This window comes from Rhinoderma darwinii, chromosome 8 (assembly GCF_050947455.1).
Source record: "Rhinoderma darwinii isolate aRhiDar2 chromosome 8, aRhiDar2.hap1, whole genome shotgun sequence".
NCBI classification, from domain to species: Eukaryota; Metazoa; Chordata; class Amphibia; order Anura; family Rhinodermatidae; genus Rhinoderma; species Rhinoderma darwinii.
This window is the reverse complement of record NC_134694.1, coordinates 42,462,845-42,479,659: the sequence shown is the minus strand read 5'-3', so window position 1 is coordinate 42,479,659 and position 16,815 is coordinate 42,462,845. Positions and strand designations below refer to the sequence as shown.

At 41.1% G+C, this 16,815-nt stretch overlaps 1 protein-coding gene across 1 annotated transcript in view; it reads left to right on the top strand.

The window, feature by feature from the left end:
- The window catches only part of FAAH2 (fatty acid amide hydrolase 2), a 231,597-nt gene that overhangs the window by 77,116 nt on the left and 137,666 nt on the right, over positions 1 to 16,815 (top strand). The window contains exon 4 of the mRNA XM_075835625.1: positions 8,878 to 8,997. Within this exon, the coding sequence (XP_075691740.1) occupies positions 8,878 to 8,997 (120 nt within the window). The remainder of the gene's footprint in view (positions 1 to 8,877; positions 8,998 to 16,815) is intronic.

Here is a 16,815-nt window from a genome sequence, read left to right as displayed (position 1 = left end):
TGAGATTCGTTGTATTTTCGGAAAAAAGTGAGTGATTGATTGTGCTTTGGGGCTTATAAGGTAAGGAATCAGAAGTTCCTGGCTGGTCACTATAGGGGTTAAGGGTGACATATTCAAATGGGAAGGGAGCCCTAAAAAAGAAACCGTAGAATGGGTAATATCCGAAGAGGAGGTCGGATAGTCCAATTTAGGGTATATAGTTGTACAACCTTGTTCTTCATAATGAGAGAAGTTATGGCTATTGAAGGAATTATGAAATAGTGAATCTTTCACTGGTAAAGATTGGGACGGAGGTGTAACTGAAAGAGAGGAAATGTCATGCGTAGACAGCTGTAATAAAGACATTGAGTTTTCTTCAATTGAGTCCCTAAATGGTGAAGTGAGTCTATCTATTGTAGGAGTCACTTCCATTACATCTGACGATAGTTGTAAACGAAGGAGGTGATTTTCTAACTCAGACGATTTGAAAGCATTCATTGGTATGATGCGATTCAAATGAGGTCTGAGCGATACAGTTATTGATTCAGTATTGGAACTTGGGGGGGGGGGGGGGGAGATTGGAACTCCTATGATCAGAAGTGGGTTTGATCAACTGTGTGGTGGTCGGAACCCTTTCCGTCGCAGTGTCATGAAAGGTATTAGTTGTCACTTCTCTATTAGTGATAATAGGAGCAGGTCTATGTTTGGAGCTGTTTCTAAATGATCTACTATATGTAGTTGGTTTGTACGGTGATAAATTAGAGTCAGGTCGGCCCAATTTTCTAGGGTTGAGATGAATGTTAGGCTTGTGCGGGGTATTAATACCTTTACCCAAGGTGGGACGTATCTCTGACCTCCAATCTCCAAGGGGATTGGAGGTATAATCCCCCCCCCTCCTTTTTTTCGAATGATGTAAGTACTAGGACATAAGTTAATATTAACACCTACAATTTCTTCAATCACTTTGTCTATTGAAATGTCACCACACATCACCGAATAATTTGGTCTGTGAGTGTAATTTCTTATGCATGCATGTATATGCATGTATATGTATGTGTACATTTGTGCATACATCGAATTTTTTTCATCCATAGGTTATACCAACTTTTCCCTAGGAGATCATCCCTCAAACACACTATATATTCTTCCAAGTAACAGTGCTCCCTATTAATATAATACCGGGACCCTATCTTACGGGGGTTGTCTGGACAGCAGAGACGCTCAAAAGCGCTGTCCAAAGATAGAACGGTCAGAGATATGTAATAATTTTTTCTCCCTATATACATGTACAATTTTTGTTTAATAATATATTGTTTAATAATATATTATTTTTTTATCTGCTATTTATGACATATATACACTACCGTTAATGATAATAATGTGAACCCGATCTATATCGCATTTCTCTGATCCCGAAATTACTAGTGGAAGCTGTGAAGCTCCTTTCATACTTTGTTCCCTTTTTCTAAACAGTTTTAAATCATATACATATCTATATATCTCTATATAACAACCCTCTTTTGAAGTAACTATAGATATCTATACACCAACCCTGTGTCTTTGTTTTAATCATGAAAACGCACATCAAGTGGATTAAGCTACTAATCACACCTTGTGTGTATGTTCACCCGTTCTTTTGTACCTTTGTGGTTTCCTTATTTCGAGCAACATATGAACAAAGTAAAACTCTTGCCCGTTAGGTTACTTTGGTGTTTACTATTTATTATATTAATATTTGACACTTTTATATATATTTATCTGTGTCTATTTATTTTAATTATATATTTGTTCCCGCCCCCACATTTTACGTATTCTTTTAATGAATTTGTGAATGAAAATTTTCTCAGGACGTACTACATGGACTGTAATTATTTGTAATTGCAATTATATGCATGTGAAATTATAAATGTTGATTTTCTGAAATTGTTCAGGGTGCCGACTATGGTATCCTTTAGGTACAATTATTAATAATTTGTTTGCTAACAATATTTAAAATAATCCTACGATAACTGTATCACTTATGACGTCACCTTCACCTTTTGACCTTTCCCCTGTATGACCCTTATTCCCTTCCGGTTTGTTTGGTTCTTGTTAGTATATAAATAAACTTGTTGTATGTATATTTTATGGCCTGAGGAAGACGCTGGTACAGTGTCGAAACGCGTAGCCTAAATAAATATTTACGTATTTACTCTTGTATTTACCATCATTGACTATCTTCTAATAACCACGCAGCAGCGCCCTATAGGATCCTCCCTTTTGCTTCCCCATTTTTTATCTCTAATGTTGTGATCTAAGACACAATTAAAATCCCCTCCCAGAACCAGAATTCCTTCTTTAAAAATTTGTAACCTACTTAAAGTACTAGTTAACCACTGAGCTTGATTTCTGTTAGGGGCATAGATGTTAGCTAAAGTAATCATTGTATTCCCTATTGTTCCTTTAACAAATACATATCTAGCAGCATGATCAATTTGTTGATCTATCAGGGTGAAAGGAACCGATCTACCAATGGCAATGCTGACTCCTCTTGATACAGAAGAATGTGTGCTGTGAAACCACTGTGAGAATGAGGTGCGGGCTAGCGAAGGGGTGTGTGTGTGTCTGAAATGGGTTTCTTGCAGCAATAGGATGTCTGATCGAGCTTTCCTGGCTATAGCGAACATTTGGCTGCGTTTTTGAGGAGTATTAAGCCCTCTCACATTTAAGGACACAATATTGACCTCAGCCATATTTACAGACGTCCAATGATGAAATGATAATGTAGAGGAACTCATGAGGTGTCACCACAACTTCAAACTTATAACAGATCATAAGAGAAAAAGAAACATTGCAGATATTGTAAAACATTTCGCATAATATCCGGGCTGAGAGGTCTGAGATCTCGCAAGACCCAGCTCCCTTGGGTAGGAAATGAACTCTGGATACGATTGTACATATCACAATATTCAGATACACAATACAAGATGAATTTAACCAATCCATTCTGTAGGGAAAAAAAGAATATAGAAAGAAAAAGGTAAAGAGACGCACTTTCTGTCAATAGCTGCAAAACTGATAGTACCATTTTGACAAAACTCTTAAAAGGATACACAGGATGCTAATTGGAAGCCTCCAATCATGCATCAATAATTCTTCTGTTGCAAGAAGACCAAGGACCATTCAAGGCAAACACACCTCCAAAACCACTCTTCAGATTTCTCAGTCCCAAACTTCATGTGGGGGTCCTCCTCGGGGACTTAGCCTTGGTTTGTAGGGTCCAGGCTTCAGGATTCGCCGTTTGTTTAGAGTGCTTGCTGCTACATCTTGGAAAAACAAGATTTTACAGTTGTCATAGTAAATTCCTTAAGAGTCCCTGGCCCTCTGCAGAAGGGCAGCTGTATCAACAAAACTCAAGAGCCCACACACTACATCTCTCGGTGGTTCTCCTGGTGCAGGCTTAGGCCTAAGTGCTCTGTGTATGCGTTCGATAACCACTTGGGAGGCTCACTCCACCCCCAGTAGATCTGCGAAAATGGATGCGGCTGCTGCCCTCAAAGCCTCCGGTGCCACACTCTCCGGCATCCCCCTGAGCCTAATGTTCTTCCTCCTGTTACGATTCTCCTGATCCTCCAGCTGAAGAAACGCAGTATTTAGATGTTCCTGCTGGGAAATAACCGTCTGTTGTGTCACTGCACTATGGGACAGTAAAGCAGTATGGACACTTTCCAACTCGTCTACTCTGTGGCCAATGTGTTTTACGTCCATTTTGATATCAGAAAGTTCTTTCAGCACTGGTGATAAGGCTTGCGCTAAACATTTTTTGAGAGAGGCTCTAGAAATATGACATGCATCCGATTCCTCGTATGTGGTAGGCTGAGCTGTACTGCTCTCTCTGTCCGAATCAACATCTTGTGAAATTTCAGTATCTTCTTCATGCGCGGATAGGTGACTCCCAGCAGAGGAGGAAGCAGAGTGCTTTTTGTTAAAGAAACGATCAACTGCATGTTGACTTTTGTGCTTTTTAGGTGTGTGTTGTATGTCCTTGAGCTTATCTTTGCCCGTTTTCACCATCCTGTGTTAGTTTGTGGTACCAAAGAAAAAGGAAAGTGCGTGTCTCTCCAGTGGTAGTTACATGTAGCTCATTTAGAACCGCGCTTACAGCTTCCCAACTACCTCCCTAACAATGGGGGGGGGGGGGGGAGGGGGTCGCCTAGCAAAAATTGTGTGATTTAAGTCCAGAAGACTGCAGTATATGGCAGGTCAGTGATACAACATATACACTAGGTATGCTCCCAGCAATAAAATATTTGAGCGTTGCTCTCTTAGGTAGTGTTAGAGTATGAGGCTTGGGGGTATAAGTGGCACTTACTCCAGAGTCTATGGACGCTTGTCTGCAGGTAATCTCCTCAGACTGCACAGTGCGGCACCTACTGCCAGTAAGACCCGGCAGGTCTCTCTAATGAGGATCTATCAGATCAGTATCTACTTCCTGAGGGTAGCTGCTTCTGCGTAATATACGCTTATTGGTACCTGCTACAGCTCCTCTGATCCCTCCGGTCCGCCTCGCCAGAAATCCAGGCCCCGGTCTGACACGAGGCAAGGCCTCACTTGTTCCTCCTCCGAGAATCGCTGAAGAAATGGGTCTGAGCTAGTGCTCAGTCGTCACCGAGTCGGCAGGGAGGAAGGACGGAATCGTTTCAGCTCGATCAGAGCAATGTTATCCGTCAGATGGAGCAGGGTAAGTCCCGTTTCGGCGGAGCTCACCAGAGTTGCGTCCGGTCACTGCAGCGTCCAAGCCACGCCCCCCAAGATTCGTTTTTTGACACCATGTTGCATTGAGCTATAGTACCAGTACAGTGGTACCCCCCCGAAATATTACCCCATTTTGGAAACTAGATCCCACAAAGAATTGATCTAGGGGCGTAGTGAGCATTTTGACCACACAAGTGTTTTGCAAAAATGAGTAAACAATAGATGTTGCAGATTGAAAATTGCTGTTTTCCACAGATATGCCATTTCAGTGCGCAATGTGTTGTGCCCAGCTTGTACCACTGTAGACACACATCCAATAAATTGTTAAGAGAGTTCTCCAGAATACAGTAATACCCCATATGTGGTCATAAATTGCAGTTTGGGTACACTGCCAGGCTCAGTTGGACCACCATTTGTCTTTTGAAGCGCAGTGTTTTACTGGTATTTCAGTTTATAATGTGGGGGCATATGTGAGCTGGGCGGAGTACATCAGGGTATATGTAAGCTGGGCGGAGTACATCAGGGCATATGTAAGCTGGGCGGAGTACATCAGGTCCTATTAGGATGATGTAATAATGGGGTGAATGAATAATCCATGGATTGGTGTGGTACGCTTTGAACCAATCCTTTATACACAGGCCGGGTTTATTGGGTGTTATACAAAATATCTGCGCTCCAGTATTGCCTAATCTTTGACTTCTTCACTAGCCATATAAGCAGCACAAGGCCCTAAAGTTTCCTCATCTCCGCTGCATCTACAGGGTCCACCTGTGGGGTCCAGCAAATGATGATGTGGGGTATTTTGTGAAATTCTACTGGACCTAAAAAATTAGTCTGGGCCGTCATTTGGCATCATTGCGTTTTGAGAGTCATAACGTGTTATTTTTCCGTTGACTGAGCTGTGTGAGGGTGCGTTTTTTGTGGAACGAGCTGTGATTCTTATTGGTTCTATTTTGGGGTACATGCAAATTTTTTTTTTTCATTTTTTTTTATCGCTATTTATTCCATTTTTTTGGAGATGAGGAAACCAAAAAAACAGCCATTCCAGCACGTTTCTTTTTTTTTTTTTTTACATTGTTCACCGTGCAGTATAAACAACATGTTAACTTTATTCTGTGGGGCGATACGATTACAGCGACACCAAATTTACATCTTTTTTTTACGTTTCACTACGTTTCCCACAATAAAAATACTCTTTTCTAAAAAAATCATGTTTTAGTGTCGCCATTTTCTGACAGCCATAACTTTTTTTTTATTTTTTAGTTGATATCGCTGCGGGACAGCTTGTTTTATGCGTGACGAACTGTTGTTTCTATTGGTACCATTTTGCGTTACTTGCAACTTTTTGATCACTTTCTATGAAAAATTTTTTTGAGACAAGATGACCCAAAAATAAAATGCTGTCATTGTTTTTTATTAAAAATTTTTACGGTGTTCAAAATAAATAATGTGATATTTTTATAGATCAGGCCATTCGAAATGCGGCGATACCTAATTATGTATAGTTTTTTTTTATGTTTTCATCTTTTTTCTAATAATAAAGGAGTTGATCAGGGAAACAGGGCAAGGTGTTTTTATTATTTATTTATTATATATTTATTTTTCTTTCACTTTTTTTTTTTTACTTTTTCTTTTACACTGACCTGGGGACTTGAAGATCTGGTCTTCTGATCCCCGGTACGATGCACTGCACTACTTATGTAGTGTAGTGCATCGTAACTGTCATTCCTCATTTGACAGCCTATTACGTCCTACCGTACCTGGGCAACCAGGAAGCCTAGTAACGGCTTCCTGGTTGCCATAGCAACCATCGCCACCCGCGATCCATCGCGGGGGGTACAAAGGGAGCACCCTACCTCTGTTAACCACTTCAATGCAGCGGACGTCATTGACAGCCGCATTGAAGGGGTTAAATGCCTGCGATCGGCGGTAACAGCCATCGCAGCCATTGTAGCGGCATGTCAGCTGTGTATAACAGCGGACAGCCGCAGAAGGTAAAGCGCGCACAGCTCCTGTGCTCGCTTTATCTACAGGGTGTGACTGTACGCCCTATTGCGGGAACGCACTTAGAATTTCGACGTACAGTCACGCACAAAAGCGGGAAGGGGTTAAGGTCTACCCACTCTGAATTCACTCACAGAATCCGTAGAGCATTGAGAAAACGGATCCTCCATTTTACTAAGGGAACAGGTTACAGCTGCCCATGCAAGTCTATAGAGAGGGGAGGGGGGAGAAGGAAGAGGTAGCCGCTGCAGTGTGAGGGTGACACACGAAAATGCTGCTGCTATTCTAATAAGTGTCTTACTCCAGTTCTGGATTCACAGTTGCAAAGCCCAGTACTGCTGTATAATGTCTTTCATGCAGCTGCTGTTTCTGAGTATGTATGCTACGTACAAGAGACTGTTGGCAGCTAGTCTCTAGCTTCTGCATTCTCCTCCCCCTCACCTCTATGGGTAGATGTAACCTGATCTGACAGTAAGGCTCGTAAGACATCTACTCTCTGCTCTAGGGATTCTATGTAAATTCAAAATGAGTAAGGCCCTGTCCACAATGAGTTTTTTGCAGGCAGAAAAAAATCTCCCTCAGAATTCCTTTAGAAATTTTAAGGCCGATTTTAAACTGCGTGCATGTATTTTTCCGTGTTTTTTTCACTGCGTTTTTTTGCCCGTGACCGATAAAGCTAATGCAAGGAACGCAGGCAAAAAAACGCAGATAAAAAAACCTTTAGAAACGAACGCCGCAGGTTTTTTCTGCCTACCTTGATTTCAGCGGCAGAAACAGCGGCAATTCAGGACATGCAGAAAAAAAGAAAAGCGTTAAGTGGCCAAGATCCGCCTGGGGAAAAAAACGCCTCTGCCTCCCATTGAAATCAATGGGGGCGATTTCTGCCATTTTTTGGCGCTGATTCCGACACGGTTTGCACATTAATATCCGTGCCAGAGAACTCTGTGTGAATTGACCCTAAAGGAGGCAGGCGAGGAGGACAGGAGCCTGATAGGTGAAGAAAGGCAGATTTTGTGCTTGCTGCAAAAACAACCCCATTCAGATGAATAGAGATAATTTTTAGTTGCCGAAATTTCTGCAACAAAATCTGCAGCATGTGCATCCACACTAAAAAGGAGGCACCCTGTGACGATGCTGTCACACGCTGAAGATTTTGTTGCAGAAATGTATGCAAATAAAATCTGTTCCATTGATCTGAATGAGGTTGTTTCTGCAGCAAGCACAAAATCTGCAGCGTGTGCATGGTGCCTAAGCCTCTGCACACACATAGCGCCATGGCTTCTATTTTTACAGGCTCCCTGCCAGATACAAAAATCCATTATAATCCTTCTCCCATTTACTTAAAAATGGGATTATCAGGTTAGGCTTAGTTCACATCTGTATTAGCGGCCTCCGTCACAGATCCGGCATGGATTACCGGAGACAATAGCGAAATGGGTTCTGTCTGCCGCTGGCTTGTGCAACGGAACCTTTTGGTTCAGTTATTTCCTTGTTCTGCTCTGACAGAGGAGCAGAACAACAGAATGTCCCAACACGCATGTGAATAAAGCCTTAGGGTATGTGCACACGACCTCTTTTTAGACGTAATGGAGGCGTTTTACGCCTCGAATTACGCCTGAAAAGACGGCTCCAATACGTCGGCAAACATCTGTCTATTGCTTGCAATGGGTCTTACGATGTTCTGTTCAGACGAGGTGTCACTTTACGGGACGCTGTCAAAAGACGGCGCGTAAAATTACGTCCGCGTCAAAGAAGTGCAGGACACTTCTTGGGACGTTTTTGGAGCCGTTTTTCATTGACTCCAATGAAGAACAGCTCCAATTACGTGTGTAAAAGGCGCCGCGAAAAATGTGAGTACATGCAAAAACGTCTGAAATGACGGAGCTGTTTTCATGAGAAACCAGCTCCTGAATTTCACGCGTATTTGGCGTTGTCGTGTGCACATACCCTAACTTTGTTTTTTTTATCATCGACATTTCCCATTTTTCCGTCTTTTGCTTCTGTTTTAATGAAATTTGTCTTTTTATTACAGCCTCGTGCTAGAAACAGATGAGTAGATTTTCTGCATTATATGATGCCAGATTAAAAAGGATTTCACTGTATATTTGATTAGTGGCAGTAATGTATTATAACTCCTATATTTACATATGTCTATTTTAGGAGGAGAAGGTTGTATAATTGCTGCAGGAGGATCGGTGATTGGCGTGGGTTCAGATATTGGAGGCAGCATAAGAATGCCAGCATATTTTAATGGAATTTATGGACACAAGCCAACTTCAGGTAAGATTATTTTGTCTTATCTTTCAGTGTATCTTATGTCTTTTAATATTAGTTCTGTTCATTATGCAAAAGGTACATACGACGTTTTGATAGCTTTTTATTGCGTTTTTTGGAAGGCCGTATATACAGAAAACAGCAATTCTGGTATTGTTTTTTATTTTACAGGTTTAATAACAGGACAGGTTTAGGCTATGTTCATACTGCAGATTTTTCTTGGCGGGTCCCACCGCAAAATCTGCCGCAGAATCATTCCTGCCGTCAGCATAAAGATTCCTACTCGCATTCACTTCAATGGGAGGTATGGGTGGAATCCACCCGAAGATCGGGCAGGACGCTTCTTTTGTACACCAGCTGAAAAAGAAGTGTCCGCCTTCCATTGAAATGAATAGAGGTGGAATTTTGTAGCGGCGGATTCCAACGCAAAAGTTCCACCCTGTGAACAGGGTCTTATTGTTCAGGTCATTACTGGCGCGGCAATGGCAATTATATGCATATTTTTATTTATTTTTTAAAAAAAAATCATAGTGAAGCATTTTGTTAGTGGGTAAAATGTTTTTGAATATATTTTATTAATGTTGTATAAACGTATAAAAAATTTTTTACTCCTACTATGGGACTTCGATATGCCGTTGTTTAATAATACACTGCTTTTATAATACACTGCAATACTTCTCTATTGCATTGTATTGTCAGTTAGTGTAAAACTGACAGGCATCCTTTTAGGCAGGGCTGGGCAATTAATCGGAAAAAAAACCCTGAAAGGTCAGCACAGATAATAATACATTAGTATGCATTATATAGTGCAAGCGATCGAATGATCGGTGCTTATAGTCCCCTAGGGGGCCTAATAAAAAAAAAAAGTAAAAATCAGTTAAATAAGATTTATGTACAAAAAAGAAAAATATTAAAAGTAAAAAAGAAGACCCTTTTTCCATCTTCCTCCTAAAGCATTGTAAAATAAATAGCATAATTGGTATCGACGCATCCGTAATAGTCTGAACTATTACAATATATCATTATTTAGCCTGCAAGGTGAACGCTGTTTTTGGTCACCTCTATGCCCACAAAAAATGGAATAAAAAGTGATCAAAACACCGCATGTACCCCAAACTGGTACCATTAAAAATTACAGCTTATCCCGCAAAAAAATATGCCCTCAAGCAGCTCAATCAACGGAAACATAAAAAAATTATGGCTCTCAGAATTTGGAGACCCAAAATAGATTTGATTTTAAACCATTCGTTTTTTCCCATGTAAAGGTAGTAAAACATAAAAAAAACTATATAAATTTGCCGTAATCGCATTAACCCGCAGAATAAAGTTAACATGTCCTTTTAATTGCACGGTGAATGCCGTAAAAACAAAATGATGCTGGAACCGCTGTTTTTTTTCGTTTTCTACCCCACCAGTACAGCAAAAATCAAGCCCTCAGGGCTATATAGATGGAAAAATAAAAAAATTATGGCTTTTGGAATGTGGGGAGGAAATAGTGAAAATGAAAAATGGCTGCAGCGGGTAGGGGTTAAAGCATTCTCCCCGCATGTATTATTTCTGCAAGAAATGCACTTGCAAGGCTACATAGTATTGTTACTCAACCAAGCCTTTTTGGGCTCTGCATATCATGCTATTTATTCTAATTATGTCAGAGGCGTTACTGAATTGGTGGCGAAGTCTGCTCAATTTGAGTTTAAGCAGGTCCATATTGACCCTGGTTGGTGATTCCTCATTCTTCATGGTATCTTATATAACAGACTATTAATGGTATTGTCCGAAGAGTTAAAATTGATGGCCTAAAATATGATTGGTGGAGATCCGACTCATGGCACCCCCGCCAATCGGCTGTTATGAGCGCTTCTACTTGCATTCCTTTCACTGCACCATACTGTCAAGCGCCGAGACACTTGTAGCGGCGGTTCCCTGTATTACAGCCTTCTCTCATTCACTTGAATGGTAGAAGGCTATAATAAAAGAACCGCCGCTAGGTGTGTTGACGTTTTACAATATTTAAAGAAAAATGAGCAGTTACCCTCTAAATTACCACATATAGATGAAATGGCAGGAACCATAAGGTGTACACCACTAAACTACTACATTTATTGAATGGTAGGGGAAGAGCGGAATAGCATGTGGTTCTATGACCACCAATGCAAATCTAAAATAAAAAAAACGTTATTAGCATATGAATATACAAAAATTATTAAAAGATTGTCCCACGTGGGTCAGTGAAATTCTGGGTGCAGGAGACCCCCTTATACTGCACTACTAGAGATCAAATAAGCCTATAGGATTGTTTCATTCTAACAGAGCCAGATGCAGTGGTCACCGTTAAATCATTGTTTACGATCACTTCATGTGATTATTCTACAACTAGCTGTGCCCGCGACTTCGTACAAGCAGACCACTGAAAAACGTACCCATGCCGTTTTTATAGGTATACTCCTAGCCTTGAACCATACTCAAGGCAAAGTGAAAAAAAACAGACAATAAACAAATTTCAATTAAAAATTTTCTTTCAGTAGTCCGGTTCACTACGACAACACTTCCCTTTAACCCCTTCCCGACATTTGCCGTAAGTATACGTCATGGAAAGCCAGTGCTTCCCGCAAAATGTCGTATACTTACGCCAAATGTTTGGCACCGGCTCAGAAGCTGAGCCGGTGCCATCATCGTCGGATCTCAGCTGTATCTGACAGCTGACATCCGGCTGTAATGGCAGGGACCGAAATTAGCTTAGATCCCCGCCATTAACCCCTTAAGTGCAGCGCTCAAACGCGATCGCTGCACTTAACGTGTTTGCAGCTCATCGGAACCCCAGCAATGAAATTGCCGGGGTTCCGGTGGCTGCAATGGCAACCGGAGGCCTAATACTGGCCTCCCGGTCTGCCTAGCACCGAAGTCGGTCAAGATCCGCCCGGCGGCGGAGCCTGATCAGCTTCCGTAGCTGCCGGCAAGATGGCGCCGGGACAGGAGCTGATCCGGCGTCATCAGCGGTGGAAGTCAGCTGTACTGTACAGCTGACATCCACCTGTAACGTCAGGAACCGGAGCTAGCTCCGATCCCTTCCATTAACCCCTTCGATGCAGCAATCGAAAGCGATTGCCGCATCATAGCGGTTACTAGCAGATCGCCAGCCCTGACAGGCAATCAGGGCTGGCGACTGCTGTTATGGCAACAGGAGACACAATGGTCTTCTGCTCTGCCATTACGGAAGCCGATTTAGGCCCCGCCGGGAGGCGAAGCCTAATCTGCTTGCTGTCAGTGAATGACTGACAGATCTAATACATTGCACTACAAAGGTAGTGCAATGTATTAGAAAAAAATAAAATCTGACCGTTGGACCTTCAAGTCCCCTAGAGGGACTTGAGAAAAAGTGTAAAACAAAAGTGCAAAAAATAAAAGTTTGAAAACAATAAAAGTTTCAAGTAATCAAATAAAACACAATCCCCCTTTTACTCTTATCAAGTCCTTTATTATTGAAAAAGAATAATAAACCATATGTATTTGTTATCGACACGACCGTAACGACCTGAGGTATCAAAATATAATATTATTTATTGCACGCGGTGAACAGCGTAAAAAAAAAACGTAAAAAACTTTACCAGAGTTTCTGTTTTTTGGTCACTTTTCCCTACAAATATTAGAATAAAACGTGATCAAAAAGTCGCACGTATCCAAAAATGGTACCTATAAAAACTATAGCTCGTCCCGCAAAAAACAAGCCCTCATACACCTCCGTCGACAAAAAAATTAAAAAGTTATGGTTCTCACAACTTGGCGACAGAAAAAATACATTCTTTTTACAAAAGTAATTTTATTGTGCAAAAAGTTGTAAAACATAAAAAAGTGCTATAAATTAGGTATCGCCGGAATCGTGCTGACCCGCAGAATAAAGTTAACATGTAATTTATAACGCATGGTGAACGCTGTATAAAAAGAACGAAAAAAGCTGTGCCAGAATTGCGTTTTTTTGTATACCTGGCATCCCAAAAAATAGGATAAAAGGTGATCAAAAAGTTGCATGTACCCCAAAATGGTACCAATAATAACTACAGCTCGTCCCGCAACAAACCAGCCCTCATACCGCTACGTCTATGAAAAATAAAATTAGTTATGCCTCCAATAAGTCAGGAAATAAAAAAAAAAATGCAGTTGTGCCCGAGGGGAACATTTCTTCTGTTTCAAGAGGCGATGTATCAAGGACCTAAATTTAGGGAACCAGGAAGGGGAGAGCCCAAACATATCCGCTGGAAGCGACGGTGCCCGTATTATACCAGGACAACACTTTCCCAGCAAAATTCCCCAAACTACAAAGGTGCGGAGTGTGGACCAAAAGGGGGATAAGAAATGACACCATTTATTATCTGGCCTGTGCAGAAAGGATTGCTTCACCGCGTAACACACATCTATGGATTATGTTATTTTTTTTTACCACATTATTATACCACCTGACTATGCCCCTTATATACTCCGCCCCGCTTACATGTACCCCCACATTATAAATGGAAACACCAGCAATACTCAAACAAATATAGTACCAAGCAAAATCCGCTCTCCAAAAGCCAAATGGTGCTCCCTCGGCTCTGAACCCTACAGCTTGCCCAAACAGCAGTTTCCTTCAACATATATGGCATCGTCATACCCGGGAGAACCCTTTTAACAATTTTTGGGGTGTGTGTCTCCAGCTTGTGTGTGTCTCATAAGCTTGGCATAACCTATTTGCCACTGAATGGCATATCTAGGGAAAAATATAAATTTTTAATTTGCACCATCCGCAGTGCATTCATTTATGGAAAAGACCTGTGGGGTGAAAATGCTCACTACAGCCCTTAATAAATGCCTTGAGGGGTGCAGTTTCCATAATGGGGTCACTTCTCAGGGGTTTCTTTTTATTATTTCACATCTGAGCCTCTGCAGTTGTGAACCAATACTTTGTAAATCGCCAAATTAGGCCTCCACTTCGCATGGTACTCTTCACTCCTGAACCCTGTCATATGTCCAGGCAAAAGATTAGGGTCACATGTAGGGTGTTTCTAAAACCGGGAAACACCGCATAATAATTAGAGAGTTGTCTTGTTATGGTGGCACAAGCCGGGCACCACATATTGGCATATCTATGGAAAAAAATCAAATTTTCACTCTGCAACATCGAGTGCACACTAATTTCTACAAAACACCTGCAGGGTTAAAATGCTTACTACACCCCTTCGTAAATGCATTGAGGGGTGTAGTTTCCAAAATGGGGTCACTTCTGGGGGTTTCCACTGTTTTGGGCCCACAGGCGCCCAGAAACCAATCCAGCAACATTTGCACTCCAAATGGCGGTCCTTCCCTTCTGATCCCTGCCGTTTGCCCAAACAGCAGTTTATGACCACATATGGGGTATTGCCGTACTCTGGAGAAATTGCTTTACAAATGTTGGTTTCTTTTTTTCCTTTTATTTGTTGAGAAAATGAAAAAATTTGCGCTAAAGCTACGTCTTATTGAAGAAAAAGGATTGTTTTTATTTTCACTGCCCAATTCTAATAAGTTCTATGAAACATCTGTGGGGTCAAAACGCTCACTACACCCCTAGATGAATTCCTCAAGAGGTGTAGTTTCCTAAATGGAGTCCCTTTTTGCGCGTTTTCATTGTTTTGTCCCCTCAGGGGCTTTGCAAATGTGACATGGCCTCCGCAAACCATTCCTGCTAAATGTGAACTCCAAAAGCTAAATAACGCTCTTTCACTTCTAAGCCCTGCCGTGTGTCCAAACAGCCGTTTATTACCACATGTGGGGTATTGTTTTACTCGGGAGAAATTGCTTTACAAATTTTGCAGTGCTTTTTCTCCTTTAGTCCTTCTGGAAATGAGAAAAAAAATCGCTAAACCTACATTTTCTTTGAAAAAATTTAGATTTTAATTTTCACGGCCTACTTCCAATAATTTCTGTAAAAAACCTGTGCAGTCAAAATGCTCACTACACCCCTAGATAATTTCCTTGAGGTGTGTAGTTTCCCAGATGGGGTCACTTTTGGGGGATTTTCACTGTTTTGGCACCGCAAGAGCCTTTCAAACCTGACATGGTGCCTAAAATATATTCTAACAATAATAAGGCCCCAAAATCCACTAGGTGCTCCTTTGCTTCGGATGCTGGTGCTTCAGTCCATTAGCACGCTAGAGCCACATGTGGGATATTTCCTAAAACTGCAGAAACTGGGCAACAAATATTGAGTTGAATTTCTCTGGTAAAACCTTCTGTGTTATAAAAAAAATTGTATTAAAAATGTATTTCTGCAAAAAAATATGAAATTTGTAAATTTCACCTCTACTTTGCTTTAATTCCTGTGAAATGTGTAAAGGGTTAAGACATTTTCTAAATGCTGTTTTGAATACTTTGAGGGGTGAAGTTTTTAAAATGGGGTGACTTTTTGGGGGTTTGTAATATATAAGGCCCTCAAAGCAACTTCACAACTGAACTGGCCCCTGTAAAAATAGCCTTTTGAAATTTTCTTGAAAATGTGAGAAATTGCTGCTAAAGTTCTAAGCCTTGTGATGTCATAGAAAAATAAAAGGATATTCAAAAAACGATGCCAATCTAAAGTAGACATATGGGGGATGTTAATTAGCAAGAATTTGGTGTATTATAACTGCCTGTCTTACAAGCAGATACATTTAAATTGAGAAAAATTCTAATTTTTGGAATTTTTCGCAAACTTTTGGTGTTTTTCACAATTAAATACTGAACATATTGAGCAAATTTTGCCAGTAACTTAAAGTGCAATGTGTCACGAAAAAACATTCTCAGAATCGCTTGGATAGATGAAAGCATTCCGTAGTTATTACCACATAAAGTGAAACATGTCAGATTTGAAAAATGAGGCTCTGTCAGGAAGGTCAAATGTGGCTAAAGAGGGAAGGGGTTAAACCATGTTAGCAGTAGAACCACCAGGGATGTGGTCATAAAGATTGGTGGAGTTGCTAACACGGGAGAGAGCCACATAGAGATCGCCGTGCGCAAAGCAGCTGACACTGAGGTCCACGCCCGCAACATGCAGCGTTTGGCCATGCGCTTTGTTGATGGTCATAGCGTAACATAAGCTGACTGGAAACTGTACATGTTTAAAACTGAAGGGAAATTTTATTTAGAATGAGGGGGATTCGGGGTATAAAAACGCTATCACCTGCGCCGCATCCTGTTAAAATCTCAGCTTCTATTTTGTTGTAGATTTGTGATTTTTAGTCAGGTACTGTTCCATAGTTTTAGTGGGCTTCAATTTCTAAGGAGAATTATGGGGACGCCGACTTTTAAATTAATTTTGTGTGACGGAAGACCGGGTGTGCTTAGGGAATTAAAAAATTCCACTGGATAGTTGTTAGCGTCTTCTTGTTCAATGACTCTCTTGATATATTCTGCACATTCCCCATGAACACACGTCAATATTTCAGCGTTTATTGCTGCTGACTGGTCGTTGCGAGGGGTCAAAATAGCTCTTTCGCATAGCCAAGAGTTTTCATGATTTGTTATTTGCATTGGGTCACCATACACAGAAGAAATGAGGTCTTGCAGTGATGGAACAGTACAACATAATTTATCAGGCAAAATAACTTTCCCTTCTTCTTGCGGCTACATGCCGTCACCAATTTTTTGTAATAAATCTGAAAAATCTTGTGCATTTGGGTTGCCTCCTGTTCGCGCCCGCATATTTATTGCTATATGCATCGGTATAACAGACTTGAGCTCTTTAGGCAGGCTCCAATTTCATCTGCCCTCGTTCTTAGTGTTATGACAGGCAAAGTCTGCCTAAAATCGCCACAGAAAAGCATTGTCGTACCACCCATG